Below are 25,967 nucleotides of genomic sequence, written 5' to 3' on the forward strand. Positions count from 1 at the left end.
GCTATTAAAAAAGGCCAGGCTGGGACTTCCATCTGAGGGGTTCTGGGGGAGTGAGGGTCTAATGATCACGTACAGATTGTTTTGTTAATATTGGACAGAAGGCAATAGCTGTCACACATGGAGTTTTTATCATCTGTAAGTAACGTCCCCTTTCCCATGGGAACTGCAGACTCTTGGAGGTAGGATGGCCAAGCCTCAAGCTTCCTTTATCATTCTGATTCCCTGATTCCATCTCTTTCTTCTGATGCATATGATCTGATGGGTCAATGAGGTATCTGGCATTATCTCACAGGGATGCAGCCTTTTCCTAGTCTGAGCTGTGACATGGCTGAAAAAGGAGATACTCCCATCTCAGAGCAGAGCAATTTGGAGGTGGTAATGTCGTGCTGCTTTATCCCTTGTATCTGTAAGAAGTAAAGGATTATGTTGGGGGTTGGGCCAGACAAGCTTCAGAGGAGGCTGGCTAGAGAGATACTGCTACCCATACACAAGGGATTTCCAGGGCAATGTGCTATGTCATTTCTGCCTACTGTTCTTTTTTCCTTAAGGGGTGGGTGACATTTTTCAGCAGGGGCTGCTGGATGGTTCTGGGTCAACAGGCTCTTTAATGGCCCTCGTCTGACAGGCTGCACAACAACAGGGCTAGCTTTGGGAAGACAGAGGAAAGCTCTATTATCTTACAGGCAAGTGACTTCTGCTCTTCACCTTTCTTCAGCTGCACAGGACAGGGACTGCTAAGCACACCTGGATAGTATGACATCTTGGCACAGCAAGTTCGATTGATGTAGCTTTTATTGTAAGAAACATGCGGTTCTGTTCCTGCCAGGTAGAACCCAATCCTCTGGCTTTGGGATTAAAGAAAGGCCCAAGTCCTCCATCCCTGAAGAGTTTTCAGAATATGAGATGGACAGGTATGAAGCAAGCATCTCGACCCAGTTTTGGACGTCACTCACACTCCTCTGGCTTAGCTACCAGGGCCCTAAATGTGTACCACAGAATGAACAGGGTGGAAGGAACCTCGGAGGTCGCCTAGTCAGTCCAAGTCTCTTATTTTACTGGTAAGAACTCAGAGGTCCAGAGTTGAGAGTGATGTGCTTGATAAACCACCACAGTTAGTGGCAGAGTCCCATTACAGACCCAGCCATTTATCAGAATTATTTGTAAGGAGTAGGACAGGATGCAGGGAATAGTGTTAGGAAGATATGTGTGCATATGCCAGAGAAAGCCATCCCAGCCCGCATCAAATCCCTCCGACCCCACCCATACCAGGGTGGCAACAGAAAACGGACTGATGTCCAGTGACAGATTTTCTTTTTATATTTAAAAACAAAATCAACCCCCCCGAAGAACCCCCCAACAAACAAAAAATCAGATTAAATAAAATTTACAGTGAATATACCCAGCAAACATCTGTATGTGCAATTAAATACTGTGTCTGTTACTGCAGCACAAACCTCAAACAAACAATATACAAGTGTTCTGGGGGGTGGAGGGAGGCCCAAGTTTTAACTCTGTGGGGTTTGGGGAGATAAGATGGGGTGGGAGAAAGGGGAAATCAATTTCATTTTTCTTAATTCTGTCCATATAAATATATTCATAAGGACCAAAAAAGAAAAGGGAGCTTGGGATGGTGAGGAAATAGGAGAACATGGGAGTGTGGGACCCTCCCAATTCTACCTGACCAAAAAATATGAAAGAATTAATTGCATGGTGAGAGAAGAGATAAAAAATCATAGAAGAGGATGGGAAGGAGAGGGAAGCAGACATGGGGCCAACCAGGGAAAAAGAGGGACCCTTAGCAGGGGAGTGAGAAAGAGTTCAGTGCCAGTGTGAGTGTCTGTCTCTGTTTCCATCTTCATCCCTACTGTCTTAGGCTCCAGTTTAGTGTCTGTCTGTGGACCTTACCTTACCTTCTGCCTCTGTCTGTGGTCTGACAGGACCCCTTGACCCCTCTACCCTGCCCCACCCCTGCCATGCTGGTCCCTTCTTCTCCTCCATTTATTGGGAGCTGGCTCGCTCCAGGATCCTCAGGTCATAGTTCTTTTTGGCCACTCGAAGTTTGAAGCGACTCACAGAGTTGTTGAGGCGAAGGGAGGCATTTTGGGCAGCCAGAGGGCTGGGGAACACAGCCACGATGGTGTACAAGGCAGCGAGGTCCGAGTGGCGGCCATTCTCAGCAGTCCCACCGTTGTCCCCCACACCCCCACCAGGCAGCCCCTGAGCATCCTTGAGCCACTGGATCTTGGCGCCAGACATGGCAAGCTGAGTGAAGAGTTTGTCCGCCTCGGTACGGGTGATGCCCTCAGGGAGATCTGTCACCTCCAGCACCCGTCCCAGGACTGGAAGGGGAGGAGACAGGACATGGTTGTAAGAGGTATAGAGTAGGAAGGACTGGCCAGCAGCCCAGCAGAGGAGCATCCAGCTGACCAAGTCTGTATACAATGTCCTCAAAAGCCCAGCCTTTCTCACTTAGTCCTTTCCTCCCTCCCCAAATCAACCCAACTCCCTACCATCCAGACTCTGATCAGGGCAACTAGAAGACACAAAGGAAACTTTCTCTTCTCCTAGCCTAGAGATGTAGGCAAGAGGAGACTGGGAATCAGAATCCCAGATTTAAGATCTGGAAACCTATACCTCAGTTCTCTCACAGGGTGCAATTACTGTGAAGGAAGTGTGGCTTTTGGTTATGTTATTTCACAAAGTTAATAGCTCAGTCTGAAATATGTTCCATTCCCTTCCCAGAGGCTGGTCCAGGTAGATTCCTCTTTCTTATCATCTAGGGAAGTCAGTTTCCCTTCCTTACCTTGTTTAGCAAACTGCTCCAGTAGGCGAAACCCCAAGAGATCTTGTTATGCCTAGTATGGAAGGCCTGCAGGAGGAAAGTTACTCCCCCATATTCTCTTATCAAGCCTCTCCTAAACTGGGTCTAGAACTACCAAAGGTAGACATCCTAGATCAGCGTCAGGACCACTTCCACAAGGTTGTCTGTTAATAGCAGGCTCAACAAGCCCCATCATTGTGTTATTCCAAATTTTCACCCTCATCTTCCCTAGGACTTGGAATGGCTTGGTAAGGAGGACTGAGACACCTCACTTCTCCAGCTTCTCCTTGCTTTTGAGTACGAAAAGGTCCTCTTTTGACTCCCTACCCTAAGCTGGCTTTTCTCACCATCCTGGGCTGGTAATGCAAGGCTGGAGGGGTTAAGCACCTTCTTTTGGGAATTCAGCATCCTGTCACTCACCAACGTCTGTTGTCCCCAGGTCAGTGGAGGCAGATTTGAGTGCTTGTCTCTTGCTCCGGTTTCCATGCTTCAATCCACTCTGTCCCTTCAACATTCGAAAGATAACTCTCATTCCAGGTAAACAATGACTGCCTTACATCCCAGTCTGTCTGAGAGATTAAGGAGCAGTACCCAACCCTGAGAACCCCATCCCACCAGGCAGTCAGATTGGCCAGAGAGTGGCCACTGAGAAACAAAGAGCCTCTCCCTCTTGGCACTGGGGAAGGGGTGAGAGGAATGCGTACAGGAGTGGGGTAAAGGCTCTTCCCACTTCGTCCATTCTCTCTGTGTTGTCTCTCTTGTCCACCCAGCTAGTTGAGGTGGATGGCTCAGAAGCAGGGGCCTGGATGAGAAGGGGACTCTGATGGCCCTAAGGCTGATAGGAGACACCCTTACCTGGTGCACCGTGTAAGTTGACTGGCCATGGAGCAAGGGAGGGCAGATGGACAGATTGTACTGTAATGGCTGGCCCAAGAGGGAGTAGTGACCATCACCTAGGGAGGAAGAGCAGATGGTTTTCTGGGAGTTTGAACTACATGGTATGACTTTTATGAGACTTCATGGGGCTTTGGAGATGGACAGCAACAATGCATACTATTCCTACTTCATCTATGATAGGAGTGCCCATGTCACTGATTTAAGAGTTGTCTCTCTTCCTAAACCCCTTGGCTTTCAGCTGTAGCTCAGACAAAAGGAGTTATTAGGTTCCTTCACCTTTGAAGAAGGGCTCTGTCCATTGAAGACAAAAGGCCCTGGAGGAAACCTACAGACCCTTATGACTGTCTTTTATTTCTCATATAGTTTCTTCTCACCTTAAACCCAGGGCTCAAGTTTCTGACTCACATGAGAGGCAATACAATGCAGTGGAGAAGAACACAGACTTACAGCCGGACTGCCTAGGTTCAAATCCTGGCTCTGTTACTGAAAATGGGATGTTGGGTATGTTTTCCTCTCATTAGCACTGCTGAGGTTAAATGACTATAAGACACTTATAGCACCTATAAAGTAAAGTACTTATAAGTAAAGCACTTATAGCAATGCTTGATACATATTAAGTACCATGTGTTACCTATTATTGGTGATAAATACTATATTTCAGAGCACTCTGAAGTTTTAAACCATATTTTCATGTTATTTTTATACTGCTTTTGATAGCCACGGCAGAAAGCAGATAAGATTATTTCCATCTTATGTGTGATTAACCTCATTTTATATATTAGGAAACTGAGGTCCCATTTTAAGTTTAAGTAACATGTTCAACATCACAAAGCTAGTTAGTTGTAGAACTAGAATTTGAACCCAAGTCTTTTAACTCAAATCCAGTATTCCCTCTTCTAAAACCATAACGTTTTTGACAAATACCGTTTCTGACACCACCCCATATTCCCAACCCTCAGACTCAGTACTGATGGATTAAACTCTTGGTTGTTCATTAGAAAGTTCAGTGAACTTCTTTTCCCTGGCTCATAGTCACCAGGGACTTGGAAGTAAATATTAAAAATCTAACGGAGATCTAGAGTAAATTAACTATGGGCAGCACTAAAGAGGGGCAGGTGTCTTTGGCCTGAACAGGGCCAGAGTTGGATGACCAGCCACACCGCTTCCCTGCCTGTTGCTGCCCTCTCGACCTCCCCACTTGGGAATGGGATGCGAATGGTGAATTTGACAGCAACCAGCCCTTATCTAACCCCTTACCCTGTGCTGGACCCCCAGGACGGGGGAACTGTGTGAGGACAGGAAGGGGACTGAGTCCTGTGCAGACGTTGCTGAGGCTGGTGACAGGAGAGGGTGCTGGAGACTGAGTAGGAGATGTGACAGGGCTGCTGCTCATTTGTGTGTTGGCCTGTGGGAGAGAGAGGAGTACACATCATACATACCCCAAACATTACCCTCTGGATATTCCTGTGGCTTGGCTTAAAAGTCACCTCTCTCATGGGCTTCCCTGGTGGCGCAGTGGTTGAGAGTCCACCTGCTGATGCAGGGGACACGGGTTTGTGCCCCGGTCTGGGAAGATCCCACATGCCGCGGAGCAGCTAGGCCCGTGAGCCATGGCCGCTGAGCCTGCGCGTCCGGAGCCTGTGCTCCACAACGGGAGAGGCCACAACAGTGAGAGGCCCGCGTACCACAAAACACAAAAAACAAAGTCACCTCTCTCAAAACAACAAAAAAAGTCACCTCTCTCAGGAAACTTCTCTTGCTGAACTCTGTCAAAGTCAGACTGCTCCTTCAAACTAGCCCTAGTCCCTAATTAGTTTGTGTTATTATTATTTTAAAATTTATTTTATTTTTGGCTGCGTTGGGTCTTCACTGCTGCGCGGGGGCTTTCTCTAGTTGCGGCGAGCGGGGGCTACTCTTCATTGCGGTGCGCAGGCTTCTCATGGTGGGGGCTCTAGGTGCGTAGGCTTCAGGAGTTGTGGCACGTGTGCTCCGTAGTTGTGGCTCACGGCTCTAGAGCGCAGGCTCAGTACTTGTGGCGCACAGGCTTAGTTGCTCCGTGGCATGTGGGATCTTCCTGGACCAGGGCTCGAACCCGTGTCCCCTGCACTGGCAGGCGGATTCTTAACCACTGCGCCACCAGGGAAGCCCAGTTTGTATTATTTTAACATCCACTTTTTGACATACTGTTTTAAGCATTCCCTTAGCATTTTCAAGCATGTGTCCCATCTGCTACCTTAAATCTTAGGTTCCTTGAAAGAAGATGCTCTCCTCTATTTCTTGTGTTTCTTCCCAAAAAGTGCCCAGGGAAAGACAAGTAACAGAGGTTGCTCAGTCAATGGCAAAGATTACTTCCTGAGAAGAATCTGGTTACCTCCCTGCTAAGACAAAGCTGGGTTGCAGGGACTCACCTGGGGGCTACTGTCAGGACTGTACAGGTCTCCAGGTTTCTGCCCCCGCTGGTCCATGCTGTAATATTTACAGTGACTCCACTGGACCATGGATGGGTTCTGGGGAGGCTGGGGTCCATTAGGGACATTCAGCTGCATGACCACCACACCTGGTCCAGAAGGTGACACTCCTGGGTGGCAGGAAAAAAGCAGTTGGTTGTGCATTCAAACTACATTTTAGGCCTGTCAGCTAACCCTAAGTGGGAAAGCCAGTAAGCAAATCCACCTACTGGCTTCAGGGTCACTTAAACTGTGTCCTGCCAGGAATCTGAGATAGTTGCTGATTTGGTCTCTGACTCTCTCTCAGACCAGCGGAAACTTCGAACCAGTGGAAGTTTGAATGGAAGATGCCAATGCCCTCCTGGCCTTCACCTGGTGGGGGGTACTTTGGTATGCTTGGCAGAAAACTACTTCATTTCTGTCAAAGTTCCCAGGTCAGACTGCTCAAATGTCTGGGCATGGTACAGGTCCCAGTCTGGGGCCTGGGCCAGGGCTGCAGGCACGTGCAGGCTTTTCTGGTAATGGCTGCAGATAAGTCAGCGATCTCTGGTTGTTCTGGAGAAGATAAATGTGCAGGATATAATTCTTGGGCAAGGGTTGGGTGAACTGGGAACATTTCAAGTAGAGGGAATGGCATAGAGATGTATGTCATGCTCAGGAAATGACAAATAATTCAAGGTGCTAAGGCACAGGGGCTATGTAGGGGAAGTAGCAGGAGATGAGATACATTTATTCATTTATTCAACAAATGTTTATTGAACATTTGTCTATGTGCCAGTTCCTATGCTGGGCACTGGGTATACAAAACAAACAAACAAACAAAAAAGACTGGTCTCTACCCCATGGAATGAACAGTCTATTAGGGAGTCAGACATTAAACAAATAGCTGGTGTCAGAGTTTGAAGCACATTCTGGTAAGGGTTGTATCCTGTAGGTGTTGGGAACAGGACTTGTGTTTCAGAGAGCTAACCCAAGTGGCCGAATGTAAGATGGCTAAAGGGAGGGAGAGACTAGTGACCAGAAGACTAGTTAGGAGGCTACTGAAACAAAACAAAGTGATTATGAATTAGAGCAGTGACAGCAGAAATGGAGTGGGAGGGTGAGACTCTCTGAAGGTTTTACTGACAGGTTCAAGGTGACTGACTGGATGCAGCCCTGAGGTTTTAGCCCAGGCAACCATAGATATGGTCTTACCCTCTCACAGTCTGGGGGAAGGAAAGGGCTCAATGGGAGGAACATTAAGTCCTGACTCTTCCTCATGGTGAAAAGCAAGGTAAGGGGTCACGGAGAAGCAGTTTGATAGACAGTTTCTGCTGGGAGAGATGAGCAGGAGCTCTGCTTCCCCACGGGGGACTGTCCAGCATGAGGCTTTGCCCTTGACCCTCCAGACTATATTTCTGTGGATGGACAGGCTGAGTTCATGTGTGTGTCTGGTGGTAGAGAAATGGGACTGAGGGTCGCTAGCTTGAAAACCTGCTGCAATGCTGCTGCCTTCATGGCTCAGTGCTCTGGGGCTGCCACTGCTGCCGCCATCGCACTGCTTCCTGTGCTGGGAAATGTTGCAGCCTCTGCCCTGGGCACCAGTCATGCTGGGAAGTGAGCGTGATTGCTTTTCTCAGGTAGCATCGGTCAAAGGAAAGGAAAAGAAACAGTGGGAGGTCTCAGAGAATAGCTCAGTAGACACAGCATCTGTTGTACCCTATTCCCCAGTTTGTGCCCACCCCCATCCTCTAGGGCTCATATAATCAGACAGCACAAATACTCAGAGTGACAGGCTCGACAGGCTCACCTCTCCCCTTCCCCTGCCAAAGAGGACAGGGTATTCATCAGCATGGCTTGTAAAAGGGCCACAGGAAAATTGTACAGTTGTGAGGTGTCATGCATTTAACAACTCCCCCTTTACTATAGTTGCTCTGGGCATTGTACTTCCCCACCCTAAGAGCTGCACCTGCTCCCATATTCTTTACCCACAAAACTGCAACTGATCTTATTCAGACAACTCACTGCTACCTGAGGGGGCCAACGTAAAAATAATCAAATGTATAGCTTTTCTGGAAGGCAGCTTATAACCTGAGCCTATTGCCCTGGGCCAGGAAAAGGTAGAGGATGTGTGAGTATGTAGGGTGTGCGCATAAGCAAGGCAGTAGAAGTTCTTTCTAATACCAACATGTAGCTGTAAGGAGCTATTAGGGGGCTAAAGTGGAGGGGGAAAGAGAACAAAGTCCTCATATTATTTTCTCTGATCGCAAGGAAAGCAAAGGCAGGGTTCCTAGTTGCAGCCTCATTCCTGAGCTCCTCCCCTCACTGAGTCCTCTCCGGCTGGCCTGGAGTGTTGTACCTTCACTCAGCTGAGGACAGAGAGCACTACTCTGCTGATGAGATGACTTTTATGCTTCTCTTCCTCAAGCCAGAAGCTGGTGGCATCCATTAGCAGCTGAACTGTGGCTACTTAATGCATGTGGCCAAAAAAACCCCAAATCTCCCAAAACAAAAACCCCCCACAGCACTGCCCAGTGACAGCGCTTCCACATAATCACGTTGGGGTAAGGAGCCTGGGTTGGAGTGGGAAGGGGGAGAAGGGAGTTGAATAAGGAAATCAATTTCAGCTTGAAAGCTCTGAAAGGAGAGGGAACGTGTGAATGGCTTTTTAAGTGGCATCATTAAACCTGGGCAGAAAGGTCGATTGGGCAGAGCAAACCGCATAAATATAAACAGATGACATTTATGTCTGGCAGAATTGCTTTTGTTTAGTTTTTGCTTTTTTTTAAATCGCTGAGGTAGAAAACTGATAAGGCTTCTTCCTTACCATCTGAAATCAAATCTATGGAAAGGAATGTCCAGAGAAATAAAATCCCACAGGCATCTTTCCCAAATTACAGGACAGAATCCTACAGTATCTTCGTAGTTTTCCATTTTTTTGGTGGGGGAGAGGGTTACCTTCAGGGAGTGGGGATTGAAAAGAGTTAGTCTCAGCTTTGGAAAGCCCTCAGCTACAAAATGAGCCAGTAAATAGGTGAGAAGCTATTTCTGTATGTACCTCACTCTGGCCCTGCTGCTGTGTCACTGTGAGTTGAGAGTCTGTGCATAGGTTTCACTGCCATTTCATGTCTGTGTGCCTCTTCCCCAGACAAGCATCCCTGTAAAAACCTCAAGAGACCTGCAAGTCACTATTTTAGTGGGAAGAAAAGTATTTCCTGAGGTTATGGTTATATCTAATATCATAGTGGAGGAATTAACGTCCAGGCCTGGGGGTAAACTGGGCAACTACAAAACTGTATTAATAAACTGGAACAATTGCTCTAGGAACAGCCAATCCTAATCCCTACCTTTATTTTTGGAAAAGTGACCATGTTGCTACATGGGAGAAGGGCAGGTGACTATCCTCTGAAGGTGACATAGCAGCCCTTGTGGGGAGTGCCAGCCTTCTATCTTTCCAGTAAAGGGAAAACTGGAAAGGAAGGTGTAAGAAGCACTTTTTCTTTTCTTCCACTTCCTCTTAAATTCCCATGAGCAGGGATTGAAGACTTTTAAGATTGATGCTATGGTGAATAGGTCTCTTAGATGATGTGAGTGGAAGAGAGGGTCCCATCATCTAGGAAAAGTACAAGGGGTCAGTCAGGGTAGCCAGAAGGAAAGGAAATAAAACAGAAAATTCTAAAGCAGCAAGGAAATCAGATGATGGAGAGGGTTTTGTCTATTTCTATTAATTTGGGAAAAGCCTAGATTATCTCCTTCCAATCCCAGTCCAGATCTCTAGTGCTGCCAACTTTCAGAACAATAGCTGTTTCAGTTTACTTAATTAACCCAGCACTAGGTCCAGAGTAGGTACTGAAAAATTATTCTCACTTGATTTGTTTCTAATTCATCTTGTATTTGCAGATGAAGAGACATAACTGCGGAGACCCAACAGATATACTGATATACCACTAAGGATATATACAAAAATTCACATACAAGTATACCCATATGCACACACACACACACTTATTTTAACAAACAGGAGAGAAAATGCCCTGAGGTGCCAAGCACCACCACAGGCTACAGCAGTTCTTGGAGCTGGTTTCTATAATTTCCATACCCCGCTGGGAATTTCAAGGTCAAGTGCCCCTGGCGGACACTAGGAGAAACAGCTAGAGAGACCAATAATGTAATGAAGAGTAGTAAAGGTTGGTGAATTTTAAAACCTCATCCTGTAAGAGATCCATGGTTGGTCTGGATAAAGGAAGAAGTCATTACATTGAAGGTAAGAACTAATCATGTCTTGTAAGCAAGCTTAATTCTGGAATCTACTCCAGAGCACCTAACACAGAGTACAGAAAATCTTATGTGAAAAATATTCCATTTCTAAAATGAGAAAAATTGGCAAAATACCTCCTTCTCACCAGAAGAGGGAACCCTGACATTCCCACAATAGAGCTGCATGGGGATGGCTGGAGGCTACCTTAACCTCCTCCCCTCCAGAACCCATGAAGTCTACTTAACTACAGCGTAATGATATGTCAGGGTTGGGTGAAAGGGAAACTAACAGGAGCAGTTGTACTTGGTGTATTGGGGGAGTTCTTGGCAAAGACAGATAGTGAGAGGCTGCAAGGCATAAGTCTATTCACCTGGGATAACTGGCCCCTCCAAAGAAGGCCTTTAGGTATTTAACATGATATCCATTTATTTCCTACTGGAGGAACAGAGTACAGAAACCTGTTGAAAATGTGTTACTGAGGATGTAGCATGGGTTACAGAAAGTGAAAAGACCCAAGTTCAAGCTCTAGGACTGTGATCTTAGGCAAGTCATTTATTCTCTTTGAATCTTAAATTTCCTCTTCACTAAGTTGTAGTGAGAATGAAAATGACACAGTATATCCGAGCACATATGAAAAACCACTAAACAAATCTAAGATATGATTTTAAAAGCATTTTATGATAAAATGCTGATTTTATCAGCATTTTAAAAGCATTTTATCAGCCTCCTTCCTTGTTTTCTCCCAAGAGAAAAGAAAAGCTGTTTACAGGAAGAATGAGTGCAACAGACAGAAGTAAGCACTCTGTGTTTCAAAGGCATGTGAGTGGTGAGTGTAGTGCTGGATTCAGCAAAGAGGGAGAGGGAGAGGGAGAGGGAGAGAAAACAAGGAACTCAATCGACATGTGACTCCCCAGGGATAGGGATCAGGCAACCAACCTCACCTCTTGAGGGGTCAATTTCAGCACCTCTGGAAAACACCAGCCAGCTAGGACTTTGGTCTTCCCTCATGATGGGGTCACAGCTGGGGACAGAGCCAATCCCTGAACTCTCTTTGTCCTTCCCAGCTCTAAAGCACAAGTCCTTCAGCAGTGTTTGCTCTCACCAGTGCCCAAGACCCCTCAATTCTTTATCCTCTTACCTGAGTACTGCTGTGGCATCTGTGGTGGACTGCAGGGAGAGGGAGACTGAGGCATCTGGTACTGCTCAGAGCCAGGAGGTTGCAGAAACCCCACAGAAGGGCTGGGGAGATGGAGAAGAGAAGAGTGGTAAAGCGGTAGAGGGAGGAACGCAACTCCTGGCAGACAGCTGTTGCTTCCTGAGCCTCCCCTGTGGGAAGTCAAGGCAGCTCCAAGCCATTCCCAGACCAATTTGCCATGCAATTTCTAAAATCACTCATCAGTTCAAAGTTAATTATATATATTTGTACTTGATCATCTTTCAATTAGGAAGCTGCTAATCAGTGCTACAGATGGAATGTTAGTAACACATGCTCTTCCCAACAGTGTAGAAACACCAAACACATACACGTGTGCGTACACACACACACACACACACACACACACGCTCTGAGAAACACAGCAGAAACACGAAGAGAATGCCAGAGACACAGGGCTAAAGTGCTAGAGAGAGATGGGCAAAAATAACTAAGGAGATTTAGGATATTTTCTCAATGGCAAACACATATAGTCAACTAAAGACAAATGGGGAAAAATCTCACAAAACTCAAGACAACGTGGAGACATACATATAAAAAGACAGAAATGTGGACACTGAGAGAGATACAGAAATACATCGAGGTAGGCCCAGACTTGAGTTCTAGTCCCAGCTCTGCTTCTACTAACTACTTCTGTGACTTTGGGTAAGTTTCTTAACATCCTTAGTTGGAATTTCCTCATTTATAAAAGAAGGGAGAAAAATAAAACAAGGGGAGTGGACTATTAGACACTTAGAAATGTCTAAATATTTAGACATTTCTAAGGTAACTTCTACCTCTAAAATTCTATTAGCTATGAGCTATACTAAGATATATATAAATACACATATAGAAATAGGCTATCTCAGATTCATCCATGGATATAGAGGTACACAGAGAAATTTACATATGTATACTCCAAATTGCTTTTTTAAAATAATAAGCTGTCTCTATCTCATAGTTCTGAATCCCACTGATTAGAAAAACAAAAAATGGGGGAAATTATAAAGCCTCTGTCTCCGAAGCAGGAATTTTTCCTGCTGATGAATTCTTACGCAAATATCGAAATGACAAGGAGAAAAGGAGAATGAACTCCCTCATGTTCTACCTGCTTTAGGGTATCACTGGGATCTTTACCCCTGCCTTTCTTTCCCAGTGCAAACAAAACCATGGTGCAACAGTTGCTAAGGTCTGTGGGAGATGCACCCCAACTCTCTGGGAGTTCTCACCTTGTACCGTTCTGCTGAGCTGGAGGGATCATGCTGTAATACACTGGTACGCCCCCTGCTGGGAGGCCCCCTTGCACAGATTGGCTCGCAGGGACCAGCATGGGTTGCTGGAAAGGCGGCTGGACCACATTTTGCGAGTCATTACCCACTGTGACCTGGGTGGAGACAAGAAGAGAATGACCACTCTTACTCCCAAAGAGTTCATCCAAAGAACAGCCTCTAGTCATCACTAGACCAGGACACTCTAACCTCCTTCCCTACCTTTAGAGACTCCTATTCTCCTTACCTGAGTAAAGGAAATGCTTAGAGCTACCTCCATTGCCTTCCTCTCCAAACCTCACCCATGGGCATGTGATGTACAGGAAGGAGCCTAATTTCCTCTAGATCCTACTTTTCTGGGCATATACTCGTTTGCATGGCTATATAAAAACCAAACAATTTAAATAAAGACTGTTCTCAGACTCTCTGGGCCTTCTCTCAGAGGAAGAAAACCTAAAAATTCTAGGGGTAAAGTGAACAATGTTTTAGTGTTTGAGTTGTCAGACTGGAGGATGTGGGAAACTGTCCTCCTTTTCCTCATCCCAAGGACTGGGTGATCTTTCCTAGTACAAAATGCACCCACTTGGTAAGAAGGCAGTGGAGTGTACTGAACCACCAGGCCTTGCATCTGGCCCCCCATGCTGCTCCTCTGGCTGCTGAGCAGGCCCTGGTTCTGTGGCTGCTGGACCCCAATCATGCCTTGGTAAGCCGCCTGCTGCTGGTTAGGCATCATGGGCTGTAAACCTAGGGATGGGCAAAGCAGAGGAGACATTAGCATAGTATCAACAATGTTTAGGAGGTCACACTCTCTCAGTAATTTTCCTTCTATTTTACTTTTTCTTTTTCTGGAGATCACGGGTTCCTCTTCAGGACCCTAATCATTCCTGCCGCCCCCGCCTCCTGCACCCCCTGCTTTTTACTTTATTTATTTTTAAAAATAAATCTATCTATTTTTTTTTTTTTTGGCTGCATTGGGTCTTTGTTGCTGCGCACGGGCTTTCTCTAGTTGCAGCAAGCGGGAGCTACTCTCTGTTGCGGTGCGCAGGCTTCTCACTGCAGTGGCTTCTCTTGTTGCGGAGCACGGGCTCTAGGTGCACGGGCTTCAGTAGTTGTGGCACGCAGGCTCAGTAGTTGTGGCTCATGGGCTCTAGAGTGCAGGCTCAGTAGTTGTGGTGCACGGGCTTAGTTGCTCCATGGCATGTGGGATCTTCCCAGACTAGGGCTCGAACCCGTGTCCCCTGCATTGGCAGGTAGATTCTTAACCACTGTGCCACCAGGGAAGTCCCTCCTGCTCTTTGATGAGTTTTTTTTTTTTGGCAGTATGCGGGCCTCTCCCTGTTGTGGCCTCTCCCGTTGCGGAGCACAGGCTCCGGACGCGCAAGCTCAATAGCCATGGCTCACGGGCCTAGCCGCTCCGCGGCATGTGGGATCTTCCCGGACCGGGCCATGAACCCATGTCCCCTGCATCGGCAGGCGGACTCTCAACCACTGCGCCACCAGGGAAGCCCCCCCCCTGCTTTTTAAACAGCGAAAGTAATTCTCTTTCCCAGTCTCCCCCCTTCCCTTACTCACTACCTTCATACATCAGCGGTTCCTCTTACCAGGTTGCTGGGATGGCTGAGGCAGCTGTTGACCACGTTGGGGGCTGTAGGCCACCGGGTGAGAGAGAGGTCGATATTGCTGGTTGGAGTTAGGATACTGTCCAGGGGGATAGTAAGAAACCTGGATCTATGGTAAGAGGAAACGGATGTATCAGAAAGTCCCTCAAATTCAGCCTCAACATCCCCAAACTATTAAATACATCACGGTTAATTCCCAGAAATCTGTAAACGGAGCTATTTTGGGCCTGCAATTGCAGCATTCGTATACAAGTTTGAAACAGAACAGGAAGGACTTGTGTTATTTGAAAGATGGCCTTCTGACTAGAAAGAAAATTCTCAAGTCAAGGTGGGGAAATGGAGGTAGGTAGGGGACAGTTATCCCCTCTGATTTGTCTAAACTAGAGGAAGAAAGAAGGATTATAATACTGGACAAACTGAATTAGTGATTTTTTTTTTAAAAATATTTATTTATTTGGCTGCGCCGGGTCTTAGTTGTGGCATGTGGGATCTTTTAGTTGCAGCATGGGGGCTGTAGGTGCAGCATGTGGGACCTAGCTCCCCGACCAAGGATCGAACCTGGGCCCCCTGCATTGGGAGCACGGAATCTTAACCACTGGACCACCAGGGAAGTCCCTGAATTAGTGATTTAAACTGGGAACCCAAGCCACTCACCTGCTGAGGGGGCTGCATGTAGCCCTGGGGTGGCAGGACTTGCTGAGTAGGTGGTGCATGGTTAGAGGTGGAATAGCTGGAAGTAGGGAGGGGCTGTCCTGTAGAAGCCATGATGAAGCTAGTCTGCTGAGGGTGCTGGGAGATAAGTGGGGGCTGGAACAGAGCTGAGGATGGGTCAGCTGCTTCGGTAGAACCTTGGCGGCTAAGGCTCATTTGTCCAAAGGGGTTGCTGAGATCATCTGTCTGTTGAGAGAGTGAGGGAGACCCAAAGACTGAGGTCATATCAAACCCCAGGTCTTTGGCTTTACCACAGACAGACAGAAATAGTAGCCCTCTCTACAGCCTTCCTTCCTTACACCAATTTGGGACACTCCTGCATGTGTGCCCTAGGAGGCGCTTTTTAGCCCTAAGCCTCTGTCATATGGTGTTTTATTTATTTTTTTCACAAGTGTTTTTTTTTTAATTTATTTATTTTATTTATTTTTGGCTGTGTTGCGTCTTCGTTGCTGCGCACGGGCCTTCTCTAGTTGTGGCGAGGGGGGCTACTCTTTGTTGCGGTGCACAGGCTTCTCATTGCAGTGGCTTCTCTTGTTGTAGACCATGGGCTCTAGGTGTGTGGGCTTCAGTAGTTGTGGCACGCAGCTCAGTAGTTGTGGTTCACAGGCTCAGTAGTTGTGGCTCACGGGCTTAGTTGCTCCGCGGCATGTGGGATCTTCCTGGACCACGGCTCGAACCCGTGTCCCCTGAATTGGCAGGTGGATTCTTAACCACTGAGCCATCAGGGAAGCCCTCATAGGGTGTTTTAAATTGTCATGAATTGAACAGCTGTTTGAAGCCCAACTCCAGACCCAGTCTCCCTACCACATATGGGGTAACAATGGTCACTCTGATTATGATCTTTATTAGAATTAGTCTTGGGGAGATGGGAGCAATGACACAACTTCTATATATAGAGAAAACAGGACAAATTAGTAGGGAAAAAACCCTACAAAATCTTTCCATTTCCTGTCTTCCTCATGCCTCCAACCATACAAAGGGCCCCTACATTGTCATAAATCTCGTTTTTATAATAAAGGACCCAGACAACACCTTGCGTGGGTTATGGGTGGGTTCATGTGGCTCCCCAGCTCTGCCTATGCAGTGGAAAGACTGGTGGGCTCCCAACGCCTGCTGCTCATCTCCTTACTCCCTCTTGCAATCATTTCCACCCCTGTTCTCTGACACTTGCCTAGAGTTCTCCTGCCCTTCAGAAACCACTTCCAATTCTCACCTCTGCAAGGAGGCCAGGGTGAGTGGCCAGCTGGAGGGCGAGACTGACTGGCTGGTCTGTAATTGCCTTCTCTCTCAGCCCTCTTCTCTAAGCAGAAAGAGTGAGGGTGTTCCATCCCTCACTTGTATGGTGATAGGTTAGTCTTTTAACTTCCTCATCTTTTTTGCTCCATGGACAGTAATCAAAATACACATATACATACACAGGCAGAGCAGAAGTTCTTTTGCAAATGAAACTAGTAGAAACAAAAGATAATGCTTTCCTGTGGTTTCACTCACTTTTCAGGGATATGATCTTAGCTATTTTGCTACCTTAGTGGGCAGGAATAGATGACAGGAGGACTGGACTGCAGTTACTATTTTGAGGTTCATATTCTAGAACTTTTCAGAATGGAGATAAGAGATGGGAGGAAAGAGGGGTTTCTAGTAAAAAAAAGCAGACAGGTGTGATTAACACAAAATTTAAAAAAAATCAGGGCTCCTATAACCATGATAGAAGTTATCAACTATGAGACAAATCAAATCTTCAGAGGATTTGTAGTCAGGGTACGAACAATTTAAACAGCATGTGCTATTCAACAGAAGAGGATATTTTTCATGTAAAATAATATAGTAAAATAGGGGAACATTTTACGTTTTTACCAGTCGTGCCAGAGAAATCTGCAACTATTTTAAAAATAAATTTATTTATTTATGGCTGCGTTGGGTCTTCATTGCTGCGCACGGGCTTTCTCTAGTTGTGGTGAGTGGGGGCTACTCTTCGTTGTGGTGCGCAGGCTTCTCATTGCAGTGGCTTCTCTTGTTGCAGAGCACGGGCTCTAGGCACGAAGGCTTCAGTAGTTGTGGCACGCAGCTCAGTAGTTGTGGCTCTCAGGATCTAGAGCACAGGCTCAGTAGTTCTGGTGCACGGTCTTAATTGCTCTGCGGCATGTGGGATCTTCCCGGACCAGGGCTCAAACCTGTGTTCCTTGCATTGGCAGGTGGATTCTTAACCACTGTGCCACCAGGGAAGTCCCTGTGTTTTTATTTTTAAAGGAAACTATAAAGAATCATTCTGTACAGAATAAACTGGGTTCCTCAGACATGTCCTGGGAGCAGATGAGATGAAGGATGCACATGGTAGAGAGGATGAGGAGCCCAGGTTAGACCAACATCTGATTTTGTTCCCTGTCCTGAAACTCAGGGGAATTCAGTGTTCTTCTCTGTCTTACATTTAGGCATCTTTTGATGCCTAAAGTACTGTTATGAGGTCACTAGAATGAAGTATAGTTCAGCCTGTGCTGGCCCCTCAAGAAGAAATACCTTCTAACAATGGTCCTCTAAACAGCACAACTGTTTTGCACGGTTGTCACAGACTGACCCAGACATGCCCAGACACAGGCCACACACGGACAAGACAAAAAGGGGGAAAGGAGTTTATACCATGTTGTACTGCTGGGGCGGAGAGACTGGCAGAAGGACTTGGGGACAGGAGCCTGGAGAGAACTGAACAGGCTGTGGAGAGGGCTGCAGAGCCGGGACTGGCTGTGGACCAGCAGAGAGACATGTGGAAAGGGAAGAGAAAAGGGAGGTACAGGGAGAGGCATAGGCAGGGGTGGGGGTGGGGCAGAGATGGGGAGGGAAAGGGAAGGAACAACAAGGTTAATCATAAAAGAAATTTCACATGAAAAGTAAAGCTTCTGAGCAGACTGGAGACCAAGTCCAGGACAGCTCATGGTTTTCACATCTCTGACAAATAAGCAATCTCTCCTATAAGTACAGACGCACTGCACACTCTGCCCCATTAGCCACTCAGAACTCTGCAGCTGTTGTGAGCATCTCAGAGCCAGGGTCTGCCGCCTGATCCCAAACACAGCTTTTTCCCCAAGCATTTTTCCTGAGCATAGGATTCCTGGGGCGCATAACCCTCCCTGAATGCCCACGTGAGAAGGGATTCCCGCTTCTGTAGGGTCATCCAAGGTCTGGCTCGGCTCTCCCAGGCATGCTCCTGATTTCACACCACAGCTTTCCTGAAGGAAGTGCTCATTCACAAGGATCATCAGCCTCCCAAGGGCAGAGAAGGAAAAATAAGACAGTTCACACCTACTTCCTCCTGCTCCAGTGATTGTTCTATGCTCCTCCAGGCTGTGAGGGCAGTATGAAAAATGCTCCCATAAGCAAACATGGAGGGATTTAAGAATAAAATATAAATAGCCTAGTTTTAGCTTTTGTTCCTTCAGTCCCTTCACTAGCCTCAAGCAGGAGGACTTGCTTATTAGGAACATGGTGTGTTCTAAACCAACTAATGAGGAGTTATTTTTTTCTGTCTCGTCTTCCCCTCTAGCTATTTCAATCACCTCATCGGTTCTCCAGTCATAGCCTCTGGAGAAGCTATGAAGAGAAGGGGAAATAACACTGATATACATTGTCTCACTTACAAACATTATCTCATTACAACCTCACAATAATCCTATAGGGAGATAAGAAAACTTGTATCTGCAGTTAAGATAGTAAGGCTCAGGGAAATTAAATCATACACCCAGGATCACACAGCTAATGCAGCAGAGCAGGGATGGGAACCTAGTTCTGCCTGACATATGTTCTTTCCACTCTAGCAGTAGGGAGGAGGTAAAGGAAGAAGTCAAACAAAATTACATAAACATCTTTTTGTTTGTGTAACTCTCCTTCCTCTTTCCAAAGCAGAGTATTAAGAGTTGTGGGGGACCAAGGTATCAATACTCTCCTGCCACATATCTCCTGGGACAGGCTTTCACAGAGGGAACTAACAGTTCCAGAAGCAGAGAGTCCAGGAATTAGAAGACATCCAAGATGGAGAATACTCCTGATATCTGCATTAAATAAAATGTAAGTCATCTTGGCTAGGAAAAAGTTACTGAGAATCCACTGTGTGACGTGGGAGAGAGAATGCTACAGCCTTGAAAATAAGCTCTCGGCTCTCCTGGCACACCTATTTTCTGTAAGCCAGTGGCATTCCAAATATAACTGCTGGCCAAGCTGCTCAGCCTGAGCTACTTGTGCTGGTAACTTTTAGACCCATTTTCTATTATCCTAATCCACTTCTTTCTTGGGGGAGGGCCTGCCATACTTCAGGCCTTACATTCTCTGGGGGACAAGGGGAGGCCTTAGGGACAGGGAAGTGGTAAAACAACTCTGCCTGTTCTTCCTCACATTTGTGAGTTCTGAGTAAAAAGTGAAGAGAGAAGAAAGGATGCTCCTCTGTTAGGCCTCTCCCAACTGAGGAAGGGTAGTGGTAAAGGCAGGCGTCTCAGTGCTATTTTTAAGTTATTCTACCACTACTCTCAGCTACAGTTCTCTTCTTAGAGAGTCTCAAACACCAGTTAGGGAACTTCAAAAAACCACGGGGAAGCCAAAGACTGGCCCTGAGGGATGTGACTGCCACCTACTGGTGACTTCTGGGCTAGATCACTGGCTCTTTGATCCTGACTGGACTCCATGGAGAGGCTCAGCGGACTCCTTCTCAAGAGGTCTACTCTAAGTTAATTGTGCAAAAGGTAGCCACTGGTCCTTTAATCCTCAGTCTCACCCCTTGGCTTCAAATGTTCTACTGATATGTGATATGGAGGCCTACTCTGACGGCAGAGGCCTTCCAAGAAGAGAAAGAGCATAGTTTAGCCAGCACTGTCCCCAGGCCTGGAGCAAATGCTTTTTGCTACAGAGCTAAAGGTTTTTCTTCAAAAGGAAAACCTTTAGAGTAAGCACAGTAGTATATGTGTGTGTGTGGTCACTTCCTCCATCTCTTCACTGTTACGTACCATTTGAGAAACTAAACAGTAAGTATTCTGGGGCTCAGCAACTTGAGTTTGGAGAGCTACCAGTGCTGAGAGACAGGGAAAAAGAGAAAGGAAGGAAGAAAGAAAAAGGCAGTAGGAAGAGGAAGAAAGGGATAAAGAGAATATAAAGGGATAAAGAGAATACCATTATATAATAATATAATGGTATTATATTAGCAGCTACCATAAGTGCTTCAAAGATACCAAAACTTAACCAAGCATAAGATTTTTTAGTTTGGCATTTGTGATCACAATTAATTGCAAGAATAAATTTCTGAGATCTCTGTACCAAATAATTTTCCCCTGTCCCCAGTCTATAGGACCTAACCTAGCACTGTACTGCCTGTGGATGATCAATCAACACCAAGAACTGACCCACTGACCCTCATGATTCAGAAGCAGGGACAGAATCTGAGTAAAAGTTTGGGATTTAGGGCCGGTTACCGGAACATTCTATCTAAAAGCTTTTCAGTCCCCACTGGTTAGTCTCTTTACTTATCTCTTTATCCCCCTCCCACTCTTGCTGTCTGTTTCTAGATATGGATGGAAGGAGGAGACAGATGGAAGACTAAGAGGGAGAAAAGAGAACAGAACTGTATTAAAATACACACATTTCAGAAAACTCAAAAAAACACTGGGACCTTAAAAAAGTGAGACACTCACACAGAAACAGTAGGGGATGACTGGAGGGAGAAGTTCAGAGTTTACTCACAGGTCTGAATTAAGACACAGACAGGGAAAAAAGCACACACACATGCTATGCTTCAGTATGGAGCGAGGTAAGCTAATGTGAATGAGACTTAATGAGGTGGTAGACAGATGGTTGTAGAATAAGAAAGAAAGTCAGGACTACAGAGAAACTGATTTAGGGACTGAGATGAAGGACTTGGAATGATCGACATGTGTGTTACGTTAAGCCACAAAGCAGAGTTTCCTACATCTTCACTGTTCTTTACTTTAGCTTCATTTCCCAATGTATGAATGGGGTCATAATGGGCCACTCTGGGGTGTTTCCACTCCCTGGGGTATCAGGGCTTAGGACTTGCTTCTTGTACCTATGGAAGAGATATATCTGAGGCCAAGCTGGACTAACTGAGCAGGGAGATGAGGGAGCCTGGGAGGTGAAATGAGAACTTAAACTGCAGCAGAAAAGAATATGGACACATTGGCTTCCTGACTACCAGAGAATAAATACTTCAGGATAAAGTACAGGCTCTATTCATGAAGCGCTCTATTCATGGAAGAAAAGAGTAAGTGAAGATCTCAGCATCTCTCCTCAGAGTATTAAGGAGACTTTAAACCTAAAACACCGAGGAGGTTCCAGCTTAGAATAGGATCTGATTCTTATGCTGATGACTTGCATGGTCTCCACAGAAGCAAAACTTAAACCCTAGTTGGTACCAACATCTAACAGGCCAGCAACAGAAGGAGAAAGAGAGAGCTCTTTCTCTCTCAGGAAACAAAGACAACATTGGGGGGTTTTGTGCTTTATGGCAGGGGTTTTAATGAGTGCTATTTCCTTTCCCCCAAACCCCAACATATAAATATTTGTTTATGGGCCAACAGCCATATGAATACACTCAGCTAGACTATGGTAGGAGCTGTGATGTTTTCAAGCTCCATGTATGGATATAGGGAGCAAAATCGCTTTGCTAATTACACAGGATAGAGGGAGACGGAGTACAGTAGAAATGTGGAATAGGGTAGAAGGTCCCACTGACAGTTCTCAGGAGGAAGAGAAGGAAATATAAAGCAAAACAACTCTCAGGGTGACGCTACTAAGAACACTTTGGCCAAACCTCTGCCCTTCCTCTTCTCTCCCCACAACTCACATACAAGAGGTGGGGGAGGGAGTGGCATATCTCCAAAAACAGATCTTTCCTGCCACCCACAGCACAAGAGACATGACTGTACCTCCAGAGCTTGCTTGAATCAGAGCGGAGGGAGCTCTGGCACCGAGTGGTGACTCACCTGTGAGATCATGTGATTATTCAAGGGTGGCTGCTGCTGAGGCGTGGGTGGGAGAGCAGGAAGTTGCTGTTGCGGCTGCTGCTGCTGGGCAGTACAAGGGAGAAGGCCCCGGACAGACTGGGATGAGGTGACCTGGCTGCACACTTCTGGGGCACCTAGCGCCATACCTAAGGCAAAGAGGAGACCCAGCAAGAGTTGTAAGCACAAGCCATGAACATACCCTCCCCTGGGGGAGGGGAGAGGGCTTTCCTCTTTCCTTGCTGTTTTCCTTGTCATCCCTCTTCTGTCCACTCCCCCACTGTCTTGGGCAGATCCATGCATGAGCACAGATGCATTTCAACAGTCCTGTTGACGGGAGTCCTCATCTTAGCAGGTTTCTACTCCCCGGGGACAGTAACCACCTTGACTGTTAATGTTTGGTTCTGGAAATAAACAAAATGTGAAGCTGCTGAGGTACCTTCCCTGGAGTGCCTAGAATCTATCCATCATGATTAGACAGCTGAAAACATGAATGTCTGCTTCCTGGGAAAATATAGATTCCTAGTCCCTTAAGAAACTTGTCTTCTCTTTGATTTCTTCTCAACTTGCAGCATCTCATAAAAGTTGCTGAAGGCAACCTTCAAGCACATGCCTGTGCACACAGCCCCACACACGTTCATCCAACTATTTTCCTCATTTCCAGGCTCTCCAAGTCATGTATGCATTTACACAAAATACTTTTACTGAATATCTACTATGTGCAGGCATTGTATGATGAACTGAGGACACAAAGGTAAAGGGAACGCAGTCCTTGCCCTTGAGCAGCACAGGATCTTCCGACAGGAGATGGACATCCACACAACGATTAAATTTGGTAAGGGATGCATCAGTGATATGAATAAAGTTGTATGAAAGCAAAGATGAGGAAGCATAACTCTTGGGAGGATTAGAGGGAAGAATTTAAAGAGGACGTGGCAGGAGTGATGGGTTTGAAGGATGAATAGAAGGCCTGTCAGACCAAGAGGAGACAAAGCTAATGCCATATTCAAAAAATGGTTGGGAACTCCCCTGGTGGTCCAGTGGTTAAGAATCCACCTTCCAATGCAGGGGACGCGGGTTCAATCCCTGGTTGGGGAACTAAGATCCCACATGCCGCGGGGCAACTAAACCCATGTGCCGCAACTACTGAGCCGGTGTACCACAACTAGAGAGGCCGTGTGCCACAACTACAGAGCCCATGTGCTCTGGGGCCCGTGCACCAGAACTAGAGAGAAGCCCGCACACCAGAACTAGAGAGAAGCCCGCGTGCCACAACGAAAGATCCTGTATGCCGCAGCTAAGACCTGACATGCAGCCAAAAATAATAAATAAATAAATATATAAATAAATAAAAAGATATGGTTGGAGGGTCAGAGGAGGATGGACGTCTGGAAATGAGACTGAGATGGCAAACCGGAGTCAGGAAGTTACGCTACACTAAGTAATTTGGATTTTATTATGCAGGGAATGCAGAAACATGAATATTTTTAAGAGAGGACTGACATGGTTAGATCTATGTTTTAGATTGGTAAACTGGCTCTAAAAAGGGCTGAGGATAGGGAATTCCCTGGCGGTCCAGTGGTTAGGACTCCACGCTTTCACTGCTAAGGGCCCAGGTTCAATCCCTGGTCAGGGAACTAAGATCCCTGCAAGCCGCACAGTGTGCCCTGCCCCCCACCCCGAAAGAAAAAAAGGGCTGAGGATAAAGCAGGGAAACCGGCATGGATAAAGGCAGAGGCAGTGGGGTTAGAAAGGAGGTAACAGAGAAGGGCAACAGAAACCTAAAAGAGTCAAAATCTTTACCACTACTGATGTCTTTTGAGGACAAGACCTACAGAACTTCTAGGACGAAAGTCAAGCAATTCTTCAGAGGCAGAAGGATGGTGAAATAGAGGCTCGCTGGGTAAAAAGAACTAAATACTCCTCTGCTAAGAGCACAGCAGAAATATATGGAGAAGGTTACACAGTAGCTCAGGAGAGCTGAAGGGTGGTTACCAGGCTGGCATGTGGAACATATGTTCCTTCTCAGTGACTGGGCTCCAGAGAAGCAACTGCAGCAGTGTCTCTTAAAGTTCTAGCCTATTGGCTGCTACCAGTTAATTACAGTATTACAAACTCTAAGGTTCCCTCTGCTCTACAAACCCTCTTTATAATCTCAGGGGCCACAGAATGAAAGCAGCCATCATCCTTATTTTAGTACATAACCTGAACCTGGGTTGATAGGGATGTCCCACCTCGGTCAGAAATCAGATAAAATAACCTAATCCCAATCTGTTTTTTTTCTATTAGGAAAGAAGGTTTGAAAGAAAATCAGAGAAGGGACTCAAAAGGACAATGGATCCAAGAAATCAAATTTCCCGTCATCTGGCTGTGTTAGTGTTTTGTTAAAAGGAAATATCAGTGATGTTTTGCAGAAGATAAGCAAGAAATGATGGAAGGAGAGAAGCTGTGTTACCTGGCCTGGAGATCCTTCCTGCACTGCCACCTTTACTGCTCCCGATGCTGTCACCCCGGGTGAGGATAGAGATTCCACTGAAGCTGCTGGCTTTGGTGACAGGGGGCCGCATGCTCCGGACAGAGCCATCAGAGTCCGTGCTGCTCCAAGGCCGTGGCTCCAGGGATTTGAGTTCGCTGTCTGTGCTGCTCTGGCGGCTGCTTGAGGTGCGGCTCAGCCCCTCACGGTTCCCCCTGCATGCAGAGATCGCAGTTGTCAGAGCACCCCTCACTACCACTTCAGCAGAAGGGCTACAAGAGAGTTCATTTCTATTCTCTCAGTGACAAAGGAGGGGTGAGGGTTGGGGGAGGATGGACACTAACTTCTTGTTAGTTGGCTGGCCAACCAAGACTTGATGGGAGCAGACACAACAAGATCCAGTACAGTAACAAAGAGCACAGAGGCAAATCTGGAAGACAGTGAACTGGCAACTAATTCAATACATCAGACCAGAGGTGGACGGGAAACCACGTACATGATGCTGAGATTGGCTGTGGTCTCTTCCCCTGGCCCTTCAGGGATCCCACACATGCAGTAAATAGTGGGGAGCAGAGGGGTACCAGTTCCTTCTGAGAGTTCTTAAAACAAAAGGACTCCTAGAAGTTACTATCGCTGGAAGGCAGGAGTAGCCAATGACATGGATAAATCCTACAATAGGTCTTCCATATAACACATATCTGAGCCAGCAGAGGTGCTGCTTACGGTCACTTTTTCAGGATTGGGAAGAAGAGTATAGTGGACTAAAGGGGCACTCAGTCTGATAAAGAGAACTCGGTCTAAGAGTCTGGAATCAACCCAACCTGTTTTGTGGAAGTTTTGTGTTAGTATCTGAGAACAATTGGTTCCAGGGTCTCTAAAGGCTGACATCCTCAGCAAGATCAAGCAAACATGCCCTTAGGAGTCAGGATGGCAAAGAGCAGGGGGCTGACTGCGCCTAGATGCTTCCATATTAATAACCCTATTGCCCTAGGCAAGGCACAAGGCTATTGAGAAAAGTGATTCATCCTCTCTTACTTTACTCTGGAAACATCAGGGTTATCCTGATGCTAAAATCACTGTTTGTGATTCTAAACAGCTGTACTCCTCAAGATATATGAGGCTAGCCTGAAAACCCTAAGTTTTGTTGAACTCTTACTGCTTCTTAATCAATAAGCACCCAAGAACCAGGAATTCTCCTTTCAGATCCCCCACCCTCCAACAACTAATGACCTAAGAAAACCAAATGACAATTATAAAGATTTTGGTATGTATACTGGGGGGCAACTGAGCAACAATCATAGTAGCTTGGG

At 46.4% G+C, this 25,967-nt stretch overlaps 1 protein-coding gene across 24 annotated transcripts in view; it reads right to left on the reverse strand.

Annotated features, from left to right (window-relative positions):
- Window positions 1-774: 774 nt before the first annotated feature.
- R3HDM2 (R3H domain containing 2) overlaps window positions 775-25,967 on the reverse strand; it is a 148,491-nt gene continuing 123,298 nt past the window's right edge. For 16 of the 24 annotated variants that reach the window (XM_067697052.1, XM_067697042.1, XM_067697045.1 and 13 more), the window contains 13 exons: window positions 24,640-24,872; window positions 22,167-22,333; window positions 17,827-17,928; window positions 15,136-15,378; window positions 14,464-14,590; window positions 13,446-13,606; window positions 12,824-12,978; window positions 11,541-11,641; window positions 6,127-6,296; window positions 4,976-5,123; window positions 3,677-3,774; window positions 3,242-3,326; window positions 775-2,339 (listed from right to left, as the gene is read on the reverse strand). In XM_067697052.1, coding sequence (XP_067553153.1) covers window positions 1,999-2,339; window positions 3,242-3,326; window positions 3,677-3,774; window positions 4,976-5,123; window positions 6,127-6,296; window positions 11,541-11,641; window positions 12,824-12,978; window positions 13,446-13,606; window positions 14,464-14,590; window positions 15,136-15,378; window positions 17,827-17,928; window positions 22,167-22,333; window positions 24,640-24,872 — 2,131 coding nt within the window. In that variant the 3' untranslated portion in view covers window positions 775-1,998. The remainder of the gene's footprint in view (window positions 2,340-3,241; window positions 3,327-3,676; window positions 3,775-4,975; window positions 5,124-6,126; window positions 6,297-11,540; window positions 11,642-12,823; window positions 12,979-13,445; window positions 13,607-14,463; window positions 14,591-15,135; window positions 15,379-17,826; window positions 17,929-22,166; window positions 22,334-24,639; window positions 24,873-25,967) is intronic. The other 8 variants (XM_067697055.1, XM_067697064.1, XM_067697065.1 and 5 more) reach the window with 1 other exon arrangement.

This window comes from Pseudorca crassidens, chromosome 11, assembly GCF_039906515.1.
Source record: "Pseudorca crassidens isolate mPseCra1 chromosome 11, mPseCra1.hap1, whole genome shotgun sequence".
Taxonomy (NCBI): Eukaryota; Metazoa; Chordata; class Mammalia; order Artiodactyla; family Delphinidae; genus Pseudorca; species Pseudorca crassidens.